Source organism: Psittacula echo (assembly GCF_963264785.1).
Source record: "Psittacula echo genome assembly, chromosome: Z".
In the NCBI taxonomy this organism is placed as follows: Eukaryota; Metazoa; Chordata; class Aves; order Psittaciformes; family Psittacidae; genus Psittacula; species Psittacula echo.
The window spans coordinates 82,597,204-82,619,478 of NC_137742.1; the positions used below are offsets into that span (position 1 = coordinate 82,597,204).

The window sequence follows — 22,275 nt, forward strand, 5'->3', positions numbered from 1 at the left end:
TAACTCTGTGTGTTTCTGTGGATGGGGACACCCCTCTGACACCTTTCATTTCAGGTGGCCAGATGATTAAGATGATGGCCACTCTTTCTCTTTTCAGTGGCAGGAGGGGATTGTTTCTCGGTCAGGAGGAGGTTCTGGTTAAACCTGTGACACCCCGCCAGCGCGTTCTGGAACACCTAGACAAACCCCTACTCTTCAAAAAAATCTTGCCTCTGGCCACCAGGTCACACCAAAGGTCTCCAGCTTGGCTGGGACCTTGGCAAAGGCCTGATGAAACAGGACCAAACCCCACCGCAGCAGACAGCAATGGGATATCTCTGCAGCTCCATCATGCCACAGGCACACAGCATCCACCCCATCCCTGTACCATCTTTCCAGGTCATGCATCAGTGCACACCCCCCGCCTAGAAAACAGCTCCCGCTACCTTCATCCCGCTTGCGCTTGTTGCTCTCAGTGCCAGGGGAGGTGATTCCCAGGATCCCACTGATGGAGTAAGATGAGCCGGCAGTGTCAGTGCTGACCGAGGACACCTGGGTCACAGACCCCGTGGAGGCTGCAAGGCAAGGCCAGGAGGTTAGCACACAGTGTCACGAGTGCCAGCCTACTCAGAAGCCACCAGCCTCTGTGGCATGACCATGGCTGGCTGGCCACAGAGCTGGGGATCTGCTGGCCCCTGGGACCCCTCCTGACTTGGGAAGGACCCCTGCCCATCAGTGTGCCACTAGAGCCCTGTGTGAGGGTGGGAGCAGTGACATGGTCACCCCTTGCCCCACCATGAGGGGACGAAGCCACATGCTGCTGGATGGAGGATGCTTTTCTTAAGCATTCAAATGCTCCATCCCAAGTGAGGCACAGTGGGAAGGCACATTTCTCGGGTCAGCAGATGCCATCAGGCCACAACAGGCCATGTCACCAGTCAGGTGGATGGAGCTGCTGGGAACACAGCCATGCAGAGAGAGGACCCTCCCCAAACTGGCTCCCCAGCGAGGTCTCAGGGCAGGCTGCCAGCCTCCTGGCTCAGGAACCTCATGGGAGCACAGCAGCCTGTGCTCACCGTTCTGGGTTTGCTGCCAACATCCCGCTGGCACAAGCCACCAGCTTCCAGTCAGTGAAGAGCCCAGAGAGGCTGGTACTGCCCAGGGACCCAAGGACAGCCAGCTGTGCGCCACGTGGCTGAAAGGTCCCAAGGCTCTCCAAAGTATCAATTAAATCAAGTTTGCTTTGGCAGAGCCCTCAGGAAAGGGTGATAGCTACATTCAGCTCAGGGAGGGGTTCATTCATCACAGCCAACAAAAGCCTGGAGATGCCCGCCAGGGATGCAGACACTGTGTTTGTGTGATGCTGTGGGAGTCGAAGCTGTATAGAAGCAAGCAGAGGAGGGAGCACCGCTGTAACCTCCATCAGCTCACAAGCTGAGCCTGTGCTGGCACGCAATCCCAGAAATCACCATGCAGCCCTCAAGCACAGGGGGTCCACTGCAGGACCACAGTGAAGAGCCCCAGCCCACACACAGCAAACCTGTGTCAAAACCTGCTGCCTTTATCAACCCCAAGCCCTGAGAAACAAGATTTGCCTTCTCTGCTCTTGCTTTCCTCAGGGGGAGACAGCTCGTAAGCTACAATAGCAAAATGAGGGATGCTTTTCCTCCTCTTGAGATTGTCTTGGCATTTCCTGGAGAGAAAGGCTCAGGACACAGTTCTGCAGTGTGACATTTTTGACAAGACCAAAGAGACCACATAGCTCTGCACTCACACTCGAGTGTCACAGTGCCAGCCCACTCTGCCAAGGCAGGGACAGCAAGCATTTTCCCATTTCAGAGGTGACACCATAAAGACAGAGAGGAACCAGAGCCACCATCCCACTCCCTTCTGCTTACAGAGCAAGGACATACCCATGCCCCCATGGCTTTCAGGGAACAAGGACATCAAGAAAGGAGCCCTGAGCCCTGACTGAGCTGCTCCATCCCTGTTGTGGCATGACAGAGTGGCTACCGTCAGCCTCAGGAAGGGCTGAGGATGCCCCAGGAGCCAGGCCACCCTCCCTGGGATCCGCTCTGCCCGCCTCAGGGCACAGCATCATTGGTCTGTGGTTGAATTAAAGTTTCAGAAAGTTTTCCCACCTCTCCACTCAAGACTGCAAGTGCACAAAGAATTGTGGAAGGGATGGCTGATAGATGAAAAAAACACATTCAAAACTACTTACTGACTAATGATGCAGAAAATGTTATGAATAAGTATCCCTTTCTTGATTTATTACTTTAATTATCTGACATTCTATAGACCCCCATTAGTGGGGTTTTTTTGGTTTAGATTTCAATTTTCTGTCTCATGGTGAAAGCTATTTATCATAATAATCAGTAAAATTCAAAACCTTTTAGCAGTATTTATAAAATTCATTTACTATGTTCAGCCCTTGGAGAATGACAAAGAAGGTGCATTAGCACATGTGCTGAAGTGTTTTATGCAGAATTATCTGTCCATAAGAATGATTAAAAGTTCTTTAGAATATTTGTTATCCATTATGCTATTTTTTAATTTTTTTTTTTTTTAAGAGTTTTCCTTACCTATGCTGTGACTGGAAGCTGGGACCTGCTGGTTGGGTGGCTGCTGCACCTTCGTCCGAATGATCCTGCATGAATAGAAAAGACTACTTAATATTAAGCACACGATTGCAGGGGGCACCAAGCACTGTTTTTTTCAGTTCAGGACACACACAATACAATACAAAAATGCCTTTCTGTGTATTATCCCTTTGGCACTCGCTGAAAGATCAAAGTTTGGTAGGTGGGTTCAGGACCGTGTTTTTGCCTCCAGCCCCTGTCACTAGGAACTTTCAGGTGACTGACTCAAAACACCCTCGTCAGGGTGCTGCAGCTTCAGTGCCTTGAGGACCTAGTCCTTGCTGCCTAGGCAAAGGATACCCATTGCTATTTTGGCACCTGTTGGGTGCAGCACCCAACACCTCCTCCTCCTCAGGGAGCTGGACACTTCTGAGTCTAGACATCCCAGCAGGCTGTGATCTGCGCCCTTGGGTGCTGGGACACATCTGCAAGGCCACACTAGACCAGACTGTACCCTAGTCTACACTTTACTGGGTACAGCACTCACACAGCTAGAGAACTTGGGCACCTCAGCAAAGGACCTGCTCAGTCAAATTAATATTAAAACAAAAATTTGTTGGATTAAATGCTAACGTAATGAGCTGAATAACTACATTGTCATCACTGGAGACAGCCACTGATCTGACTTATAATGATGTCGATCTGGTAAAAATCAGGGATGCAGATAAAGAAGAAGGCATGGGTCACGTTGCAGGGCAGAGAGCAGCTCCTAAGAAGAATGAGGAGATGCTACACCAAGATTTCACCTGCTGACACACTGAAAAAAGAAAGACAGGGTCTGGAACACCCCTGGAGATAACACAGGTCTGCCACCGACTGCAGCAGAATTGAAACAGGCTTGAGGGAGGCACGCTGCTCACCCACAGCACATCTCTTAGCCCGACATGCTGTTTACACGGCAGTAATGCTGTGTTTCTCCTCTTTACCTAACAAAGTCTTCCCCCATTTCTGCCTGCCATGAATTTGGAAGTGGGGAGCAGAGGGGAGGTGAGAGACAGCTGGCACTGCATTCATGGGAACAAGCATCAGTTGCCTGATGGAAAGTCACCCCATGAGCTGGTATGGGAACCACCACTGGTGACGCCTGTCCCCATTCCAGGACACACTGCCATCCTCTTCCCCTACCATCCATCTGCAGGGTCTGATGGAGGCTGGCAGGAGCTTGGTATGTTAGTAAGCCACCTTTTTGGCAGCCAGCCCCAAAGCAAAGCTGCTGGGTGTTACACCTCTTTGATGGATGGGTCCTCAGCAGCAAAATTCCCAGCCAAGGACTGAAGCAGCCAGCCTGGTGCAGGGGTCAGGGAGAGTTTCAATGTAGGAGCACAGCCAAGGACCTGGGACCCTGCATGAGCACCTGCACAAGGCCTCCCTGCACTGCGGCAAGGGAAGGATGCCCAGGGCCTTCTGACACATAAACATCTTCATCTCTGGATGGACGGAGGACTGGAGCACTTCGAAGCAGCTGAGCATTTCTCAGCTTATTTGAGCAAAACTAATCACAACGATTAATTAAGCCTTAATCACACAGACTTGCCCCTGTTGCGGAAGAGTGGCCTATTATTAATTCATTTTATTAATTAATAATAATAGTTATTATTCACTCACTATAAAGCAGCAGCTCAAATTCATCTGCGAAAAGCCATGCGCAGCAGCAGGGATGTGCTGAGTGCAGTCTGTCCCAGTAGCCCCGACATTCTCCAGCAGTAGACATTCCCCTGAAGGGAATAGTATGGCCCCAGGGGATCCCCCTTCTCCAATGAGAGGCAGAAACTAGGGGAGCAGTGTGGCGGCTCCGCATCTCCCCGTGCAGGAATGCCTATTGCTTGGCTTCACCCTACCTGCAGCAGGACAGGAACCTCACTGTGCCATTTCAAATGGGCTCAGGTCTGCAACAACAGTGCAGCTCCTGATTTGCATGTCAGTGGTGAATAAGGGCATCATGACCTTATAAGGGCATCATAAGGGTCTGCATCCTTGGTGTGTAACATCCCTACTGGCGAAGCCTTGGAAGCATACGCCTGATTTTAAATTGAAGGATAAAATCCACACGCTACATCATGGAACTGGGAGGACTTAATATTAAAGCCAAGTATTTTGATGTGAATTCCAGGTTTCTTATCATGATAGTTTGGTTTGAGTTTTCAAGATGAGCTCCTAGGCTGGCCAAAAACAATTCTCCAGCTAAACAGACTGATTCAAAGAGATTGTGTGTATTTCTAAAAAAAGGACTGCGCACCCTCAAAAAAAGGAAAAGATCTTAAGCACCATCACAAGCATATGAGAAAGAATGAGATTTCCAGCCAAAAAACTTTTGTGCCAGATCACAAAATGGGTTTCTGATGCAATGGCAGCGGGAGTGTGGACACTGTCCATGTGGAAACACACAAGAACACAGCAAGAGGTAGAATATGGAAATTGGCTCGAAACATGACTGGAAGCCACTTAATCTCCCTTTTTCCTAGTGCTACAATGGTCTTTTTGGTAGGTTTTTTTTTTGGAAGATGATGAAAGCCCTAATACACAAACACAGGACTGCTCACAGCAGCAATGATTCTCACATGGCCGGATGTGCACTGGCTTTAATGGAAGCAGAGCTTGCCCTCAGTTATTTGAGGTCAGGCAGAGTGGTGTTTTCCTTCAGTTTCCCTGGTATCTACATTATTTTTCCAAATCCTTTCTAAAACCAAAAATGCCATGTCTGTAGGGTTACAGAATGCTTCTCTGGAACCTCAGAAAGTCAGGAGCTCCCAGGCAGCAGCTGCATGTTAACTGACCCATTTTTGCTCTTGAACATGTGAATGGATGACTCTACGTTCAGTTCAGCAAAGCAGAGACACTGCTCTCTGCTGACACTGGAGAAGCCACTCCAGCTATCCAAGCAGCAACTCCATGAATGCAAATCAGGTTGGGATAGCCAATAAAAGAATATTACATGAATTTATTTCACGTACATGGACACAAATGGGACTTTATGGCTAGCTGCATTCAAAGAATTTGCATGCAATCACGCAAGTGAAAACCATCTCACCAGCGTGGAGAGGACGGAGCCCAGCATAGGGCACACCTCTGAGCAAAAATGGAAGGACACTACTTGCCAAGGGTGTGGGTCTGCATGAGACTGCCCAAGCGCTCCTGCTTCCAAGTATTAATCCCTTATTATCGGCCTGTCAGGGGTGGAGACATCACAGAGTATTTCAGTGTTTTTCCAGCACCAGCTTTAGGCATCGTTCAACTCAGAAGGAAGCGAGTGAGTACAGAAGGTGTAACTGAGATGGCAGCAGGTTAGTGCAGCTCCAGACCTCTCTGTGAGCCCAGTCCTGCTGAGCAAGGTCATGGAAAAACTGCCAAAGGCAGGACTGAGGCTCCAAATGAGATTCTCCTGCATTTTTAGAAAACGAACTCAAGGCCACTTAAGTGCTTCCATGTAACAAGCAGACGGCCAAGTCACTTGAAAGCTACTGACCAAATTGCCTCAGCAATACCACACTGACAGTAGCAGGCAGCAGCCAGCATGTTTCTGGGCCAACTTCAGCAACACTAAGCAGACATCAGAAAGACAGAAGTGGTACCTCAGGCACATACCATTGGTACCCTCTTCCAGGCACTGGGCACCCCCTTTTTCCAGGTTACTGCCACCTCTCTCAATGGCCGTCTCAGCTTCCCCCCCGAAAAGCACATCCTGACAAACCCCCACGCCATCAAGCAGAACTGGAGACTCATTTGGAGCAAACACACAGGATCATTACCAGTGAGGACTGCAACTCACAGACTGGAGAAAGGACGGGAAAGAAGCAAAGGCCTGCAACAGAACCTGCCCACTCCTAGCAAATGCTTGTAATCTGTGATGCTTTGGCTGCTGAAGTGAGCCCATAGCTGCTCCCCAGCATCAAACACATCAGGAGAACACAGGAGGGCTAACGCAGCTAATGTTTGCTGTCTTGCAAACAGCCCAAACACCCAGTCCTCCTAACTAAATGAGTATACAGTGGCAGCACTTTGAGGAGCGTCCCTCTCCAGGACCAGACAGATCTTTACCTGTTAATTGAACTGACGCTGGGCACAGTGTCATTGTCACACACTCGCTCAGCAAGGAGTCTATCCCTGATCTCCCAGGCAAACATGGTGGGATTTTGGCGCTTGTACTCCGCAATTTTTTCGACAACTTTGGGTGTGGCGACCTTTGGTTTTGATCCTCCAATCACTCCAGGCTTAATACTCCCGGTTTCATAATACCTGGGACAATATCCAAAACAAAGCTTTAGTTATCACAGACAGGCAAAGAACATGCCTTGCAATTTACACAGAACATAATTTCAAGGTAACCAAACCCCAGTAAATCCTGAGATACATCTTCACTTTCACACACATATTTTCTGCCTATGTAGCGCTTTATCACCTAATAGATTAACTTATATTAATTGGAACTGGGCCCTCGGATTACAATATATATTTTTCTGTAACAGCAAGACAAAAGAAACAATGCAAGATTAAAGGGCATGCCAGAATCCAAAATTAACTGAAAATGTATGTTATTAATCAGTGGTACTCACAATAATAGAAACAAATCTCCCCCAAGACCACTTTCTGTGGTGGACTCTTTTGTAGTAAATTACAGTTTATACAAAAATTCTCTGTCATTAACGTCTACAGTTTGTTATCATTTCATAGTGAAATGAAGGCCAGGTATTGTATTTTATATGCATCTCCAGAATAAATATGCCAGCATATCTCTTCCCTATTTTATGGTTTTAACATGCATGTTATGGTTTTAATAGTTGACATATTTAAAATGCATTCTTTTTAACATTATGTTTTCAGTAGATTCAGTTGCAAACTTCAAGGAAAAGAGAGCTGTCCCCGCTTTGATGTGGGTTGGTTTCTGTGACCAGTCCTGCAGCCTTTCCTCAGGTTTAGCATCTTTACCCACACAAGCAGCTCTGTTGATGCCATGCTGGGGAAGGCAGAAGACTGGACCCCCCCACTGACAGAAATCTGCCGTATTTGTTCACATGTAAATCACACAGTGCTTTTGAAAGCACTGAAAGAACACTAAATTGCAGCTGAGATCTCCAGCCCCACAAGTATTTCCTTTTAATAAACGAGGCCTTGAACATGCTGCTAAGAGCAGCATATCTTACCCACTGAAGGCTGGAATGGAGACCAAGAGTGAGATCGTGCTCCTCTGTGCTGTGCTGCCAGGGAGCACAGTGCATAAGGCGCTCTCTCTGACATGCATCATCTTTGCATCTTGTGAATTTTCTCACGAGCAAACAAGAAATAAATAAACCCTGTGCCTACCTGCAGCAACTGCCCCACCGATCTGGCACATCCCTTCTGCACAGAGCAGGACATGGATCCATGAGACTTTCAACCAGGCGCCCACCAAGCCACACACTTTCAGCAGCCTAAATGTGTCCACTCAGTGCTCTATGCCTGTATTTCTAGTAGGGAGCGCAGAAAAGACCCCCGAAGTAAGAAACTAAAGAGTGCCGATTAATGTGTTTTCTCTGCAGCTACTTGACATGCCCATCATATGAAAAAAAAAATAAAATTCTCCAATCGGTCCAACATGAGCAGAACACAAACAGGCTGCACAGCCAGTGTCTGTCTCACTGTAACACACAACCATGTTCATCAAATTGCCAGGCTACTTGCCAGGCTACCTGTTTTCAATTTTTCGGGGAGGACTCTGTGTGCAGGGCCTAAAATTCCTTGAAAGAGACTGACACTGCATTGTTTGTACATGTTTTCAAATATTCTGGATGCAGATGTGGACTCAGATCTACCTGTATCCATGAGCCATCTTAACCAGTTTTAACACCAGTTTTAATACATTTAACCAGTAATAGCAAGGGAAAGCGTCAAGTGTCAGAGATGGATTATAACCCTCCTGGTGCCTCTAAACACAGCCTGGTAGTGAGCTTTAGAGCAGAAGGGGTAAAATTCAGCTCCCCCTGTGCTTCCTGAGGACATGACAACATGGTGGCAAGCACAGATCTACTGAACATAAACCTATGAAATGTAAATATACTAGAAGAAACCTATTAAAACCTCACACCTCTGGCTTCAAAATCTTTCCTGCTGTTGTTTCTCCTTTCAGGATGGTGTTAAAGGAAGCCAGAAAATACCATGAATGCTTCCAAACAATATCTTGCAATTTTCTTAGTTCTGGTCAAAAACGATGGATGTTATACAAATGTTCTTTAGTGTTTTCTCCAACAGTGCCCTACTGCCCCATGGCATGGTACCTCTGGTAACTACCCCACAATGCAGGGCAGCCCAGCAGAGTAGAGCAGCAGTTCGGGAAGCCATGGCTGCACAGGTGAAACGGCATTTCCCGCAGCTGACTCACCCTGGTAGGTAACGCCACAACGGCAAAGGCCCTCACCGACACAATACTGTGGCAGCGGTGAGCTCACCAGGGGACAAAGCTCTGGTGCCCTCTGGACAGCAGGGGTTCCACTCCCAAATCCTGAAATCACTGCCCACCTGCCAGCCCTCCCCACCTCAGCCCTGCAAAGGCACTCGCACATCAGCAGAAAAGACCTGCCTCGCTAGGGAGGGTGCCGGATCAGGCCCAAGCCCTTCTCCCTAGGCAGTCAGGAGAGCTCCCTGCAACAGGGGACAACTCTCACCCAGTGGTGCCATTGACACCTCCCTCCACCTGAACAATGCACCTGGGTACATTCAGAAGGCCTGCAAGGATGCACAGCATGGACATCCCTGACTCCCATCTCCATCTTAAAGGCAAGGATGGTCGTAGTTGGCTTCATTTTACGCACATCAGGTCCAGGCCCTTTGCTCCCAGCAAGCTGCCAATGCAGGGGAAAAATGAGCACCCTGCGGTACCCTTCTATGAGGGTGGGAGTTTCACTTGCCCTGCACCTGCTAGTTCCCTGCCTCTGGAGGTTTTTCAAGACTCTGTCAAGGACTGACAAATTCTGACTATAGAATCCTAAATGTGGGGATTTATCATCACAAGGATCCCCATCTTTCACACACACACACACACACACACACACACACAGAGAGCTGCAATTACAGTGACATTTTATCCACTGTAATTATTAGTTATGAAAATAATGAGCTATGAAATTCCAATTTATTGTTGACAACTTTAATGACAAAGCTCTGGAGCCTCACTCTTAGCTATATAGTACAAATACATCTAGTGGTAGATCTATTCAAACTATCAAAAGTGAAATAATTGGACATTTGCCTGGTAAGTAAATAAATTGTCTGCTTCTTAGTTGTGCACTGATCCTGGCGGGAAATTCAGGTGATTCTGCTGCAGCAGAGAGCATCACCAGCCGAACCACGCCAGCAATGTGCCGGCAGCAGATGTAAACCAGTAACTGAGTTAAACAGCCCATGATGGGCAGGTCGGTCTCACGTAAAGCCCATGGAAAGTTTTTCTCTCTAGAATAGCAAAGGCATCAATGACCTTAAAACTACACTGGCAGGCACACACATAGCTTGCAGGGGAACATACCTCCTTGCAATGGAAGCAGGAGGGAAAAAGCAGGGATGCTGAGTGTAACCTGCACAAGGGCTCACACAGCTCTCTCAAAGTGCGCCATGCAGGGCTGTGAAGGCTCCGTGTGAGTAGAGATGAGAAGGGGCTGTGGGGAAAAGAGTGCCAACAGCTACAAAATCACGGGCCTATGACTATGGCAAGTCAGTCTGATCCCGAACACTTAAATGGCCTTTGAGAGACCGTAAATGCTGCTAATCCAAGCAGATCCTCCGCATGATACAACAAAAAAATTTGCTTTAACAGTCTTTGCAGCTATGCTATATCCTGAAAAGCAAGTTCTCTAAAAATTGGAGAAGCAAAAGGTAAAAATAAAACAGTAAAATTCTAAACAATGAACTGTGAAAGTTTAGCAAATAGTTCAGGAATTAACTTTCCAGATTATCAAAAAAACATGTTCTAACAACAAAATATTTTTTTAGATGCCCAAGTACCTCAGAATACCTGGTGCCCAAAACCATTTTAACACTGTAGTTTATACAGACTATGTTCAGATTTTTCCATGAGATACAGGGAAGAAATAACGGTATTTTTGACCTGTATCTATGTCAAATTTTAAAACAAAATCAGGAAATCATACAAAATCAGAGTTTTCATTTCTTGTTGCCTCAGTGGTTCGAACGGCTCCAGCCTGATCAGAGCACTACTCCCAAAATAGCCAAAAATAAGATGGTTAATAGTTACTTATGGTATTCTGTGCTCTGATTAAGAACATAGTCCAGCACAAAAGTAGAAAAAGATGTTGAACTAAACAGTGGGACAGATTGCCAAATAGCCTGTGTGAATGAACACCCTGCAATGTTGAAGTAATACATAGTATTACTGTTAAAAGAGAGTTGTCTTCAGAAAGTAAAACAAGTGATTTCCACAACTTCTATTTCTTTTTTGCATTTTTTGAGGATGACTCCCAGATGTCTCTACTCATTCAGAACAGACAGACAAAGGATACATGCTGTATATACAGTGAATACACATCACATAGCATTTTGTGCTTTGCTGTAGAATTACCTATAAGAAACTGTGGAAGGGGCAAACCACACATATGAAGAGTATCACTTTCCCTTCACATCAGGTACGTAAAAACCACCAGTGGTCAGGAAGCCCCTCGACTCACTGGGCTGGTTTCCTGAGGTTTCTACTGTTCTCCATTTGCCTGCAGCCTTCAGTTCAGAGACCGGCACTAACACTTTTGATGGACACAGCAGACTCGTAGTCCCCCCTTTACCTGCCAAGTATTTTGCTGACGCAGCCGTGGCTGACACGGAGCTGCCGGGAGATGTCACACGGTCGGACCCCTTGGTGGGCGAGCTCCACGATCCTTTGGCGAACAACATCTGGGAGGGGGCGGCCATTCACAAAAACACCCCCCAGCTGATTCACGCCTCCATGTCCTGAAACACACAGGGAAGGGGGAGAAGGGCATGAGAAAAAGAGCTATGTGAGTGTTTCAGACGTTTCTGCAGGCCAGACTTCCCACCCCCAGCACCGCCCAGCACTCGGTATCACCTCCCCAGCATCTGTCCAGCCGATCTTCCCCGGACATGAAGCATGGAGGCAGCAGTCTGCATTGCCGTAATGTCACTCGCCAGACAGAGGACTCTCCCGCCAGAATGCAGGTCAGGTCCCTTGTAGGAAAATGGCCCCAGAAAGCCACACGCAGAGGTGCCCAGCTCTCTGGACATCCACCACCCTCCTCCCAATGCCAGCTGCCACGTTCACCCGACCGCAACTCTGGGGGCAAGCCCAGTGCTGCCCCATGGAGAAGAGGCAGCTCATAAGTCTGAGGCTAGGAAACCAGCTGAAAACACACCTGGGTGATCGCTCAGCAAGTACACTGTATCTAAGCACAGAAGGCGATACCTTAAATTACATACATGGGTTTTTTGTTGGGTTTTTTTTTTTTCCCAGGTACCTTGACTCAATCAAGAGAAAAAAAAAGGAAATAAATATGTCAGAGCATGATTTCTGCTCTTATAATTTACAGCAGTCCTGGCAGATACTATGATCCCACAAACGAAACATGAACATTCAGGCAAGCCCAGTATACTATTCCTTTTCAAGCAGATTTTCACTGTTCACTTTTAACAAAGTGAACCATGTATCTTGTGGGAAACAGGACCCACTTGGATTAACACGGAAGGAAGTAAGCAATGAAACTGCGTAAAACTCAGGAACATGTAATAATCCCATGTACCAAGTGAAGTAATACAATTAAACTTCGTGTTGTTTATCATCCAAACTACTTTGATTACAGGGGAGTAGAGAAGCTGAAAACAAGCAACAGAGGCAGTACAGATGCCAATTCTGGAATAAAAATAATACAAAAACTCTATTTGCACAGGGCTTGAATGGTACTGAATAAGATGACAAGCCAAATGCCTTGGTGTTACAAAAAAAAAAAAAAAATATATATATATAGGCTATTTTTATTTAAATCTAGTTATTTTACCGTTGATAAACTGCTGTCAAACTTTGCAAACACCTTCTAAAACTGTCAGGACACATAATGAATCCACATGAAATATGTGATTGCTAAAGGTAGCTTCAGCCTGTGGAGAGCCGACAAGTGTCTGCTCTGCCTGCATCGCTGCAAGAGACAGACAGAGTTGGCCTTGGGCTGGTGCGCCCCTCCTGCAGCCCCGGGCAGGGGAGCAGACCCCGGTGAGGGCCGGGGAAATGCCGGCAGCGGTAAGATCACACCGGGGCTGTGATTATGCCGCGGCCAGAACGGGGACAAGAAGACGGTGTAGGGGAACAACTCCTTAAGGCTGTGGCGAACTGTCACCCATCAGCGGCTTTAGCTGTGCAAAATCACACACTGTGCATCCAATATGACTGGGAAGATCCAGTGGTGGTGGTCAGGGAACGGGCGATGATGGGGGGGCGGAGGGGAAAGGAGATGGAAAGGGAAAGGGAAAATGGGAGAAGAGACGAAGGAAGAGCGGAAGGAAGCACGAGAGTAAAGGCAGCAGAAGAGGAAAGGAAGCAAGAGAGGAAAGGAAGCAAGAGGAGAAGGAAGGGAGGAAGGAGAGGAAGGAAAGGAACGAAAGGAAAGTAGAACAGAGAAACTCGCTGGGAGAAAGAGACGAAGAGAGAAAGGAAAGAGAGAAAGACAGACAAAAAGAAGGGGGGGAGGGGGAGAAATAAAGAAAAGGGAGCATTGAGGCATGCGTTTCCTTAGGGAAAAGGCTGATTTTCTCGCCGTAGGCTGTTTCCAGCCCAAGGAGGCCGGCAGAGCCCGGGTCTGCCCAAGGCGACACACCGACCCTCCAGCTCTGGGGAAACAAAGGCTGGGACCGCCGCCTCTTCCCAGCCGCGCCGAGGGACCGCTCCCCAAACCTGCCACTGCTTCGAGAATCGGCTCCGGCGCCAAGAGCATTTCCCTACCTGCGCCGGGTCCCGCTCAGCTGGCCGCGGCGCTCCCAGCACGGCTGCGGGCGGGCACCGGGGGCCCCGTCGGGCCAGTGGGCTGCGGAAAGCGGCGGGCACTGGGCTCTGGGCCCTGGGCCCCGGCCCGGGTCGTGGAAGAGGGAGCGGGGCAGATGCGTGGCTCCGCTTCCCGCTCCGCAGGCCGGGACTACCCACAATCCGTCGTGGTGGCGGGAGCCTCGGGGCAGCGGACGAGCTGGTCTGAGGGGCGGCCGATCCCCGGGAGCTGCCCCCCGGGCCCGGGCTCTATTCACGCGCGGGGGCGAAGCCGCGGGGACCATGCCGGCGCTAGGAGAGGCCGAGGTCTAGCCCGGGACGGTCCGTTCCTGGCCGCCAGCTCTGGTTCCCCGCCGGCGGCAGCCCTCCCCGATGCCCGGCTCCCCGCTCCTCTTCCACTGGCGTTATGCCCCGTCCCTGCCTTGGGGAGCCGCGGGTCCGGGGGTCCCTAGGCGGCGAACGGCCCTGGGCTCTCTCCCCATTCTGCCGGGGTCCGGAACGTGATAGAGGGTGGGGGAGTGGAGGGGTGGCGGTGACTTGACTTCTGTTTTGCTCCTAAATTCCAGCGACGGGCATCGATTTTCCAGGGCTGCGGATGACGGAAGCGGCGGCGAAACGCGCCGCGGCTTCTCCCGCCTGGGTACCCTGTCCTCCGTGGGTTGCAGTCCGCGGGCCCCGCGGCGGGGCGGGCAGAGGCTCCCCCCCCCCGCCCTCCCCCCCCGCGGGCTCCCCATCCGTAAAGTTTGCTGTAAAAAACGAAATTCGGGTAGATGCTGGGAGGGACGCACCGCATGCCGCGGGAAGGACAATCCGTTTACTCGAGGACTGCCGCAGCCCGTTATCGCCCAGGCACCCTCTGAAACGGCGGGCAGAGGCACAGGGGCGCGGAGAGACCAACGGAGGAAGACGGAGGGAGGGAGATCTCCAGCCCTGCGGCTGGGTGGTTTATCCTGCAAACAAATTTATTTTAACTCCAGGGGTGCGGTGCACCAGGAAATGAGATTAGTTCTACCTTAAATTCCCTCGCCATCTGCAGCCGTAATGCAGCGTTTAACTCACCGTGAGAGAAGATGTCATTTCACATAACACTGTGCTAATGGACAAGTCTTGCCCGACCTCTCAAGCACGACGCATCTCGGCAGTCCGCGACCTGTTACCTCAGCCGCGTCTTCCCGTCCGCTCCTCCGCGGCCGAGCTCCGCGAAGCCGCTGCGCCTACCCATGATGTACCGGTAACACGGAACAAAAACCTCCCTCCAGCGACGCTGCGCGCCCTTTGTGGTGCCTGTTTGCTTCTTTATTTTCATTACTATTATAATTGGTTTTTGTTTCGTTAGTTTGAATTAACGAATAGCAAAATGTCGACATAGAGGGAGAGTATCATAGACAAAACTTTTCCGTTCGTCGGTAACACCGGGCGACTTTTTTCCCGGAGATTCGATTTAGGACGGAAAAAACTACATAAATACACACGCTTATCGATAGAAACGAACGCGCGTGGACACCGCAGACGGACACGCAAATGCGTGTGTACATCCGTCTCCGTGCACAAGCACATTTCGGTGGCGGCTACAACTGAGAGTACTAAACGGTCTAAATGGGAGTGCGTGGTCATGCCGCATCCCACCGCTGTCCGTCCATCAGCAAAGTGCCCACACACACAGCCGCCCTCCCCACGGAGCACGGCTGCTGCGAATCTTGGTCCGCCCCGCGGACAGCAATGAACCAAAACCCCGGCGCGGCAGCGCTGTCCGCGATCTCGCAGGGCCCGTCGCGGCGTGTTGGTGAAGTTGGAGTGGCGGCCACTTACTGTGCATCGCTGCGAACGGGTCGTGCTTACAGTGAATTTCCATCGGGGCGGTCCGAGCGGGGCTGCTTCGCCGAGTAAGTCCCGATTCGCCACCGGCTCGCGGGCTGGAGAGGGAAGCCCAGGAAACAGCCGAGGCGACGAAAAATAAAACCAACCAACACAAAAATAAGAAAAGAAAAAAAAAGAAAAAATAAAATAAAAATAAAATAAAATAAAAAAAAAAAAAAAAAAAAAAAACACCGCAAAAATCACTCAACCCAAAAAGGATAAGAAAAAAAAAAATAATCGAGTCCCGCCCCGAGCGGGGCCCGGTATCTGACAGAGCGGCTCCCCGCGCCGCCCGCAGCGTCCAGCCACTCCGTCGGGGGCAGACAGCACCCTCAGCCTATGGCTGCGCGTTTACCCCCGGCCGCTCTCCGGGCGACCGCCGAATCGCGGCACCTGGCTCCGGGGCGGCGCGGGGCGGGCAAGCGTCTCGGTTCGGCAGCGGGATCCCAGCGCTGCCTGCCCGACGGCTCTTTGTGCTGGTTGCGCCGGCGGCTGCGCGGCGGCGGCCGGGGCGGGCGAGCTGGCGGGCGGGTGGGTGGCGGCGGGCGCCCCGTCTGTCCGTCGGTCCGTCCGTCGGAAGGGCTCGGTCCCGGGGCGGCGGCGCGCTCCAGCTGTGCCGCCCCCCGCCGCGCCGCTCGCAGCAACTCGCGGAGCCAGGAGGGGCGGCGGTGGGCGAGGGCAGCGGCGGGGGAAGGTGTGCGAGAGGGCGGGGAGCGGGGCGGGGGCCGGGCTCGCCTCGCCTCACAGCGGCCCCGCGGGACCAGGGCGCCCCGTCAGCGGCCGCCGTTCGACCTGGGGCGCTGGCGCAGCGCGGCCATCGCCCCCGCCGGCCCGCCGCCGCCGCCCCCTGCCGCCGCCGAGGGCAGCGGGTCTCGGGCGGCGCGGCTCTGCCCGGCTCGGGCGCTGCGCCCGGCGCGCTGCCGGCCCTCCGCGGGCGGCGGGGGTTGTGGCGGGCGGCGGGGCGGGGGCAGGGGCGGGCCAAGCGGGGGCGCGCGGGGCGGGGCGGGGCTTCTGTGCAGCCGCAGGCCCCGCCTCCGGGACCGCGCCCGCGCCTCCGGCCCTCCGCGCGCGGCCCGCGGAGGAGCTGCGGAGGGCGGTGCTTCAGCACCGCGCGGGAGGACAGCGGCGGGCGGCGGCGGGCGGGGATCGGCCGTCACTCACAGCAGCGGCCAATCGCAAAAGTTAACTTGCCGGCGCCCCTCATTGGCCGCCGGGCGGTGCCAAGCCCGATTGGCGGGCACCGGGCCAATCGCGGTGGAGGGCGTGGCCGCAAGCCATTGAGGGCGGGGCCGCAGCCACGCGAGACCGTGTGCGTGCGGGATCCTGGTTAGGGGTCGGGGGTGGGGGAGGTGTGGCCCGGCACCTCCGACGGCCGCCTCAGCCGCGGTACGACCGACGGGCGCGCGGCGTATATCGGCTCCACGGGACCCTCGAAGGGCGTCGGTTTCCCCACGTCCTGACGGAGGTTACCGGGACCGCCAGTCTCCCCGGCGGCCGGACGGCGCGGCACGGGGCCGTGGGTCGCCGCCGGCCCGGGAGCCTGAATACTGCGTGAAGGCGCGAAGGAGGCGGGCCGAGGTCTCCCCTGCCGCGCTGTCCGCGGTAGCGGTGGAGCGCGGCGGCCCCGGGAAAGGTCGCGCAGGAGGGCGGGGTCCACCGCGTCCTAGGCCGACGGGTTCCCGCTCCGGCCGCCGAGATACAGCTCCCGGCCCCGGTGACGCGGCCTCTAGACCGAGTTCCAGGTCTGGCTGGTCTCCGCGGGCCGCACCCGCGCCACTGCGGGTGATCATAGGGGCGCGGGGAAGTCCACGGAGCCGAGCCCCCGCCTTCGTCCATACCCTCTGGCTGCCACACCGCCGGGAGCGTCCGGCACCCGGCTATGGGCCCACAGCCGCCGCTGGAAGGGGGCGCAGAGAGAACTCTGCCCGCCCTCCCCGGGCCAGTCCCCCGCCGCGCTCTCGGAGGCCGAACGGCCCCCCCGTCGGCGACGGGGGATGGCGGTAGCTGCAGCCGCCAGCGAGTTTTCGTTGAAGGCGAAACTCCCGCCGCTGCGGTAGAGCAGCCACGGCGGGGCCAGGACAGGGTAATCCGGCCATTCCGGGGGCGCGGAGAGCGGGGCCGGAGGTGGCCAGCGGGGTTTCCTCTGTAGCCCCACAGCGCAGCAAGGGACTGTCCGGCCGTTCGGCCCCGGCGCCGCTCGGACCTTGGTCCGGGGGGAGTCACCCCGAGGTTGGTGGGGACAAGGACTGGAGAGGACGCGCCGGCCTCAGCAGTTGAGGGAAGGGCAAGCGAGGACGGGCAGGGTAGACACCGCTCCCTGTTGGTCTTCGACCGTGTCCTCATCCTTCCATCCGCCCCTCCTCCCTCGTGGGGTACCGCGGGTGAAGTTCTCCCGGCCCGACACCCGCAGGGGTGCGGTGGCGCCGGCGGTGACCGCTGCCAGCGGCGAGAGAGCCCTCACGGCCCCGCGCTGCCCCACCTGGGCAGAGCTGCCACCGCGGGCATCCCTCCCGGCCGCCCCGCCGCACGGGGCGTACGCTGCGCAACCATAAAATGCTTTATCGATTAAACGATTATTCAGGTGATTTAACCAATAAAAGGCCCCATCGATCGCTTCGAAATCGCATTCCGCCACCGCGCCGCCAGGCCGCCACGGCGCCCGCCGCCGGCCTCGCGGGCACGCCACAGCCGCGTTCCTCGCGGGTCCGCCAAAATGGGTCTCTCGCGGCCGCTCTCCAGTCCCGGTGCCAGGCAGACACCGAGAGGCCCCGCGGAGATCGAGGAGTATCTCGGCAGCTCCCCACAGGGCACCGGCCCATCCGCCCTCCCCGGACCCGGCCCGACCCTGGCCCCGCCGCACCCAACCGGGTCCCGTGGCGCGGCTCCCGCGTGACGGGCCGCGCCGGGTATAGGCGTCCCCCGTGTCGCGGAGCCCCTGGAGCCCCCGAGTCCCACCTGTGCGGCCGGCCCGGGAGGTCGCGTAGGTTTTCTCCAAATCCATCCCGGCTTTTCAGGACTTGGGAGGCGGACAGGGAGAAAAGTTCCCACGTCGTGTTACTATCGTCTTCCTTTTGCCTTTTACCCCTTCTCTTTTCTTGTTTTGTTTTCTCTTCTATTTTTCTTTTCCTTTTTTCTTCTTTTCTTCTTTATTTGCTCTTTTTTCTTCTTCTCCTTCTTTATTTTCTCTTTTTTTCTTCCCCTTTTTTTTTTCCTTCCCCCCACTCCTTTTTTTTTTTTTTTTTTTTTAGGGTCTTTCGCAGGTTGGAATAATTCAACTCTTCCGCTCCCCGCCGAGCTTTTGCAGCTGATCACTGAGCTGAAACTAAACGTTTTAGGTGGAAAACAGCCTCTGAAGGAACCGTGAAATGATTAAGAAACTAAAGAGCTCCTCGCCATGTGAGATCATGTCCTGTTCTCTAAAACATCACAAGATGTCCCCAGACGCAGCCAAAATCCAAGAAAACTCTGACATCTGTTGTAGCAGGAACCAAAGTTTGCTCGCAGCCAGCCGCCCCCCGAGCTCTCCGCCGGCTGCTGCAGAGCGGCAGCACCGGCAGCGATAGCACCTGCTGCGGCAGCCGCACTTGCCCGCTCTGACCCGCCAGCCACAGCCCGTCACCAACTTTTCAGCGGAACCTACTTCCTCTTCCCGGGCCGGGGTGGCGCCGCAGCCGCGAGGCCGCGCTCCCCGCCTGGGCGGGATAGTGACTTGGCCGCCAGTGACGGGGGGGGGGGCGGCGGAGAGCAGACCCCCGCCTGACGGACAGCCTTCGGGCCGAAGCGGAGCTCAATGGCCGGGGCCAGCGGCCCAACGGGGGTGTTGAGGGGCCGCAACGGCTCTTTCCCGACCCAGGAGCAGGTGCGGGGGGCGTCAGCTCGGGCTCCCGCTGTACCTCCCTTTTGCGCACAGGCCTCCAGCCGGTAACCTCCCCGCGGCGGACCCACGGCCGCGTACTGCGGACCTCGGAGGCTCCGGTGAGGGCGGGGAGAGGGAAAGGGGAGAATTCACGAGGCCTCGATCGCTCACAGATTTATTTTTCAGTAAAGCACTCGAGGAAAAACTAACGGCGCTCCCCTTCCCAAAGGACAAAACAAACCGGCCCCGTGGCGCCTCCCGTGAATCGCGACCGGCGGGAGGTCCCGCCGGCGGCTCCCTGCCCGCGCTGCGCCCCTCGCCCTCCTCTGCCCGCAGATGTGCACCCACCGCACCCGCGGCCTTCCAAGCCACCGCCCCGCCCCTCTCCCACGGATCCCGCGCACACAAGGAGGCCGCCGTCGGGGACGCGGGTGGGTTCTCTCCCTTACCGGAGTGGCCGCGGCAGGGGCGAGCGGCGGCAGCTTGAGGGGGGACCACGGCTGCGGGCAGACAAGGCGGGTGGGGGCGGGTCATCTCGGCCCTGGCCCTGCCAGGACGGTGGGACGGGGCCGGATTTGCGGGCGTGGGGCCTGTAACGGCTCTCCCGGCCGCCTCTTCCCGCGATCCCCGAGAGCTGACATGGGCGCGACTGTCTTTAAAACCTTCCTTTTCCTTTCTGTTCATCCCTCCTCTTCGAACTCCGTCGCATCTGAGGACCTGCGGCACGGCTGCTCCGGGCAGCTCTTTCGCCCACCGGAATACCGCCCGCCCTACTGGAGGGAGCCCGGCTCCTGCTTCTCTCCCTTCTGCTTCCTTTTTCGCCAACTTTTCTCCACAGTTATTTGCTTACACAGAAATAGCCAGCGGCCGGGGTCCGCTTTGCGCCGGTATTGCCCCAACTGCGGAGCGCCGTGAGAACAGCCGCCTGGGACGGCCCGGCCCTGCTCCTTGGCCAGAGGACAGCTCCCCAAACCGGGGGAATGAGCAGCAACCCCTGTCCCTCCGCACGCTGCCCGCTCCTAGCCTCTCCTGGCCATGCCAGCCCCGGAGCAGAGAGGAGCCGGGAGTTCTCCGCCCTCACTCAAAGAAATGAACGAAAACCACTTTATTATCCTAAAAACAGGCCGCGGGGCTCCCGCCTCGGCAGCGGACCCTCCCGCTGGCCCTGGCCAGAGGAGAAGCGCGGGGAGAGGGGTCGAGGGGCTGCTGCGGTGCCCAGCCTAGCTCTACGCGCGTGCCAGGGCCGTGCACGGCGCCGACTCAGGTGGGCTCCGCGGGATCCTCTCCCGCTCCGGTGCTGCCCCGACTCGGCGGCGGCACGTTGCCCTGAGGGCTGTGAGGGCTCTGACTCCAGGCCGCTCCCCGGCTGCAGGGACTCGGTCCCGGGGCAAATCGGACATCCCCGCGATCGCTTTAACGAAAACAGAGCTAAGGCTGCCGCGGGCAGCTACGGAGGCCCGTCCCGGCGTGCAACGCCGGCGATGAGACTTTCCCGGGCCCAGCCCGGCGCCCCTTCCCGGGAGCGGGACTCCGGACTGCAGCATTCCCGCAGCACAGGGGCCGCGGAGCGACTCCGCGGGGCGCCGGTGCTCGTCCTGCCACCCCTACCCCGACACCGAGGTGTGATTTAAGACTGGACATGAAAAACCTGCGCCCCACGGACGTCCGGGAAAAGCCCCCCGCTAACCCCACGCAGCCGGGATGCTGCCGGGATGCTCAGGCGGGTCTCCGCGTTGTGCAACGTCGCGTCGGGACCCCCGGAGGGAGGACGCAGGAGGGGGAATACCACCACCCAGCACGGCGGCAACCAGAGAGACCCCGGGCCCGGCGCGTCCCAGACTGTGTTCCGAAGTAGTGCTCCGCCTTCGGAACCGCGAAGGGAGATGAAAGCTGAGTGGAGAGAAACGGTGGGGGCAGCAGCAATCTCTTTGGAGTTTTCCAAGGGCTGCTGTTGTTGCCTGCGTTCTCAAAAGTGATCAGGGGATCGTGAATACGGCCTAACCTTTTGTCCTTTTATCTCCAACGCATCCCTTTGGGACAGAGAAGGATAACCCCCAAAGGTGTGTATTGCAAAGCCAGGCATGGCTCGAGGCTCGGCCCAACAGCCAAAGCACCGAAGCACTGCCTGGGAGTTTCCTTGACCCCGACAACCTGTCTGCTCTTGGACAGCCTCTGTTTCCCGAGGCCCTGTTAATCGTGATCTGGGGGAAGTGGAAAGGCAGAGAGGAGCACAGAGCATCTGCAGCCTCCTGCTACCTTTAAAGTTTTTTGCGTTTTCTCACATTTCTTTATGACATGCCAGTGCCAAATGTGGAAGAGGGGGAGCACTGCTACAAGTGATGATCTGCCACTCAGTCTCTGCAGGATTACAGGAGAGGGGGATTTCTGTTTTAGAAATAGCCGCTGATTCTCTTCAGTGCCACAGTCTGCTGCTCCTCCGAGGTCTGACATTTTAAATTCACAGTGTGGGAGATCTAGTGACGATGCGGCCCAGTATGTTCCCAAAGGTAAAAGAGAGCTCTCAGATGGGTGTGCTAATTAGACTGAAGTAATTTAAAAGATGTTAGATGAGCAGTCCTGTAAAGTTGAGAGCACTTGGGGTAGCATCATGTAATACCAATCTTTAGAGAGCTGTCGCTGGGAAGGCGTCAGAAAATAAAGCTTGAAAGATGATAGTGTGGAGAAGAGGTGTCCCATCAGCAGCGGAGTTTGCTTGATGGCCCACATGGAAGATGTGCTCTGTTCCCTCAAGATGACAATCTAGCAACTGGAGATTAATGGGGAGAGATGCTGACAGTCTTGTCAGCACTCTGTATCCCTGTCTGGTCAGTCCAGTGAGGGGGCAGAGCAAAAGTGGCAGAGCTGACAAAACCAGGGGGTTGTATTTTTGAGAACATGAGAGGGCAGGAAATGCAGAGAGACTTCTCTTTTTCAGTCAGTATGCATTACAGCTTTTGCTCTCCCCTCACCTACCACTAACT

General features: G+C 54.4%; 1 protein-coding gene across 9 annotated transcripts in view; it reads right to left on the bottom strand.

The window, feature by feature from the left end:
• The window catches only part of PAX5 (paired box 5), a gene marked incomplete at its 3' end in the record, with an annotated part of 139,514 nt that extends 120,677 nt beyond the window's left edge, over positions 1-18,837 (bottom strand). For 5 of the 9 annotated variants that reach the window (XM_080638021.1, XM_080638019.1, XM_080638018.1 and 2 more), the window contains exons 1-5: positions 18,394-18,837; positions 11,381-11,546; positions 6,657-6,854; positions 2,565-2,629; positions 426-554 (exon numbers count right to left, since the gene is read on the bottom strand). In XM_080638021.1, coding sequence (XP_080494147.1) covers positions 426-554; positions 2,565-2,629; positions 6,657-6,854; positions 11,381-11,546; positions 18,394-18,439 — 604 coding nt within the window. In that variant the 5' untranslated portion in view covers positions 18,440-18,837. Of the gene's footprint in view, positions 1-425; positions 555-2,564; positions 2,630-6,656; positions 6,855-11,380; positions 11,547-15,390; positions 15,896-18,393 lie in introns of those variants that run through there. The other 4 variants (XM_080638023.1, XM_080638022.1, XM_080638020.1 and 1 more) reach the window with 3 other exon arrangements.
• Positions 18,838-22,275: the final 3,438 nt, after the last annotated feature.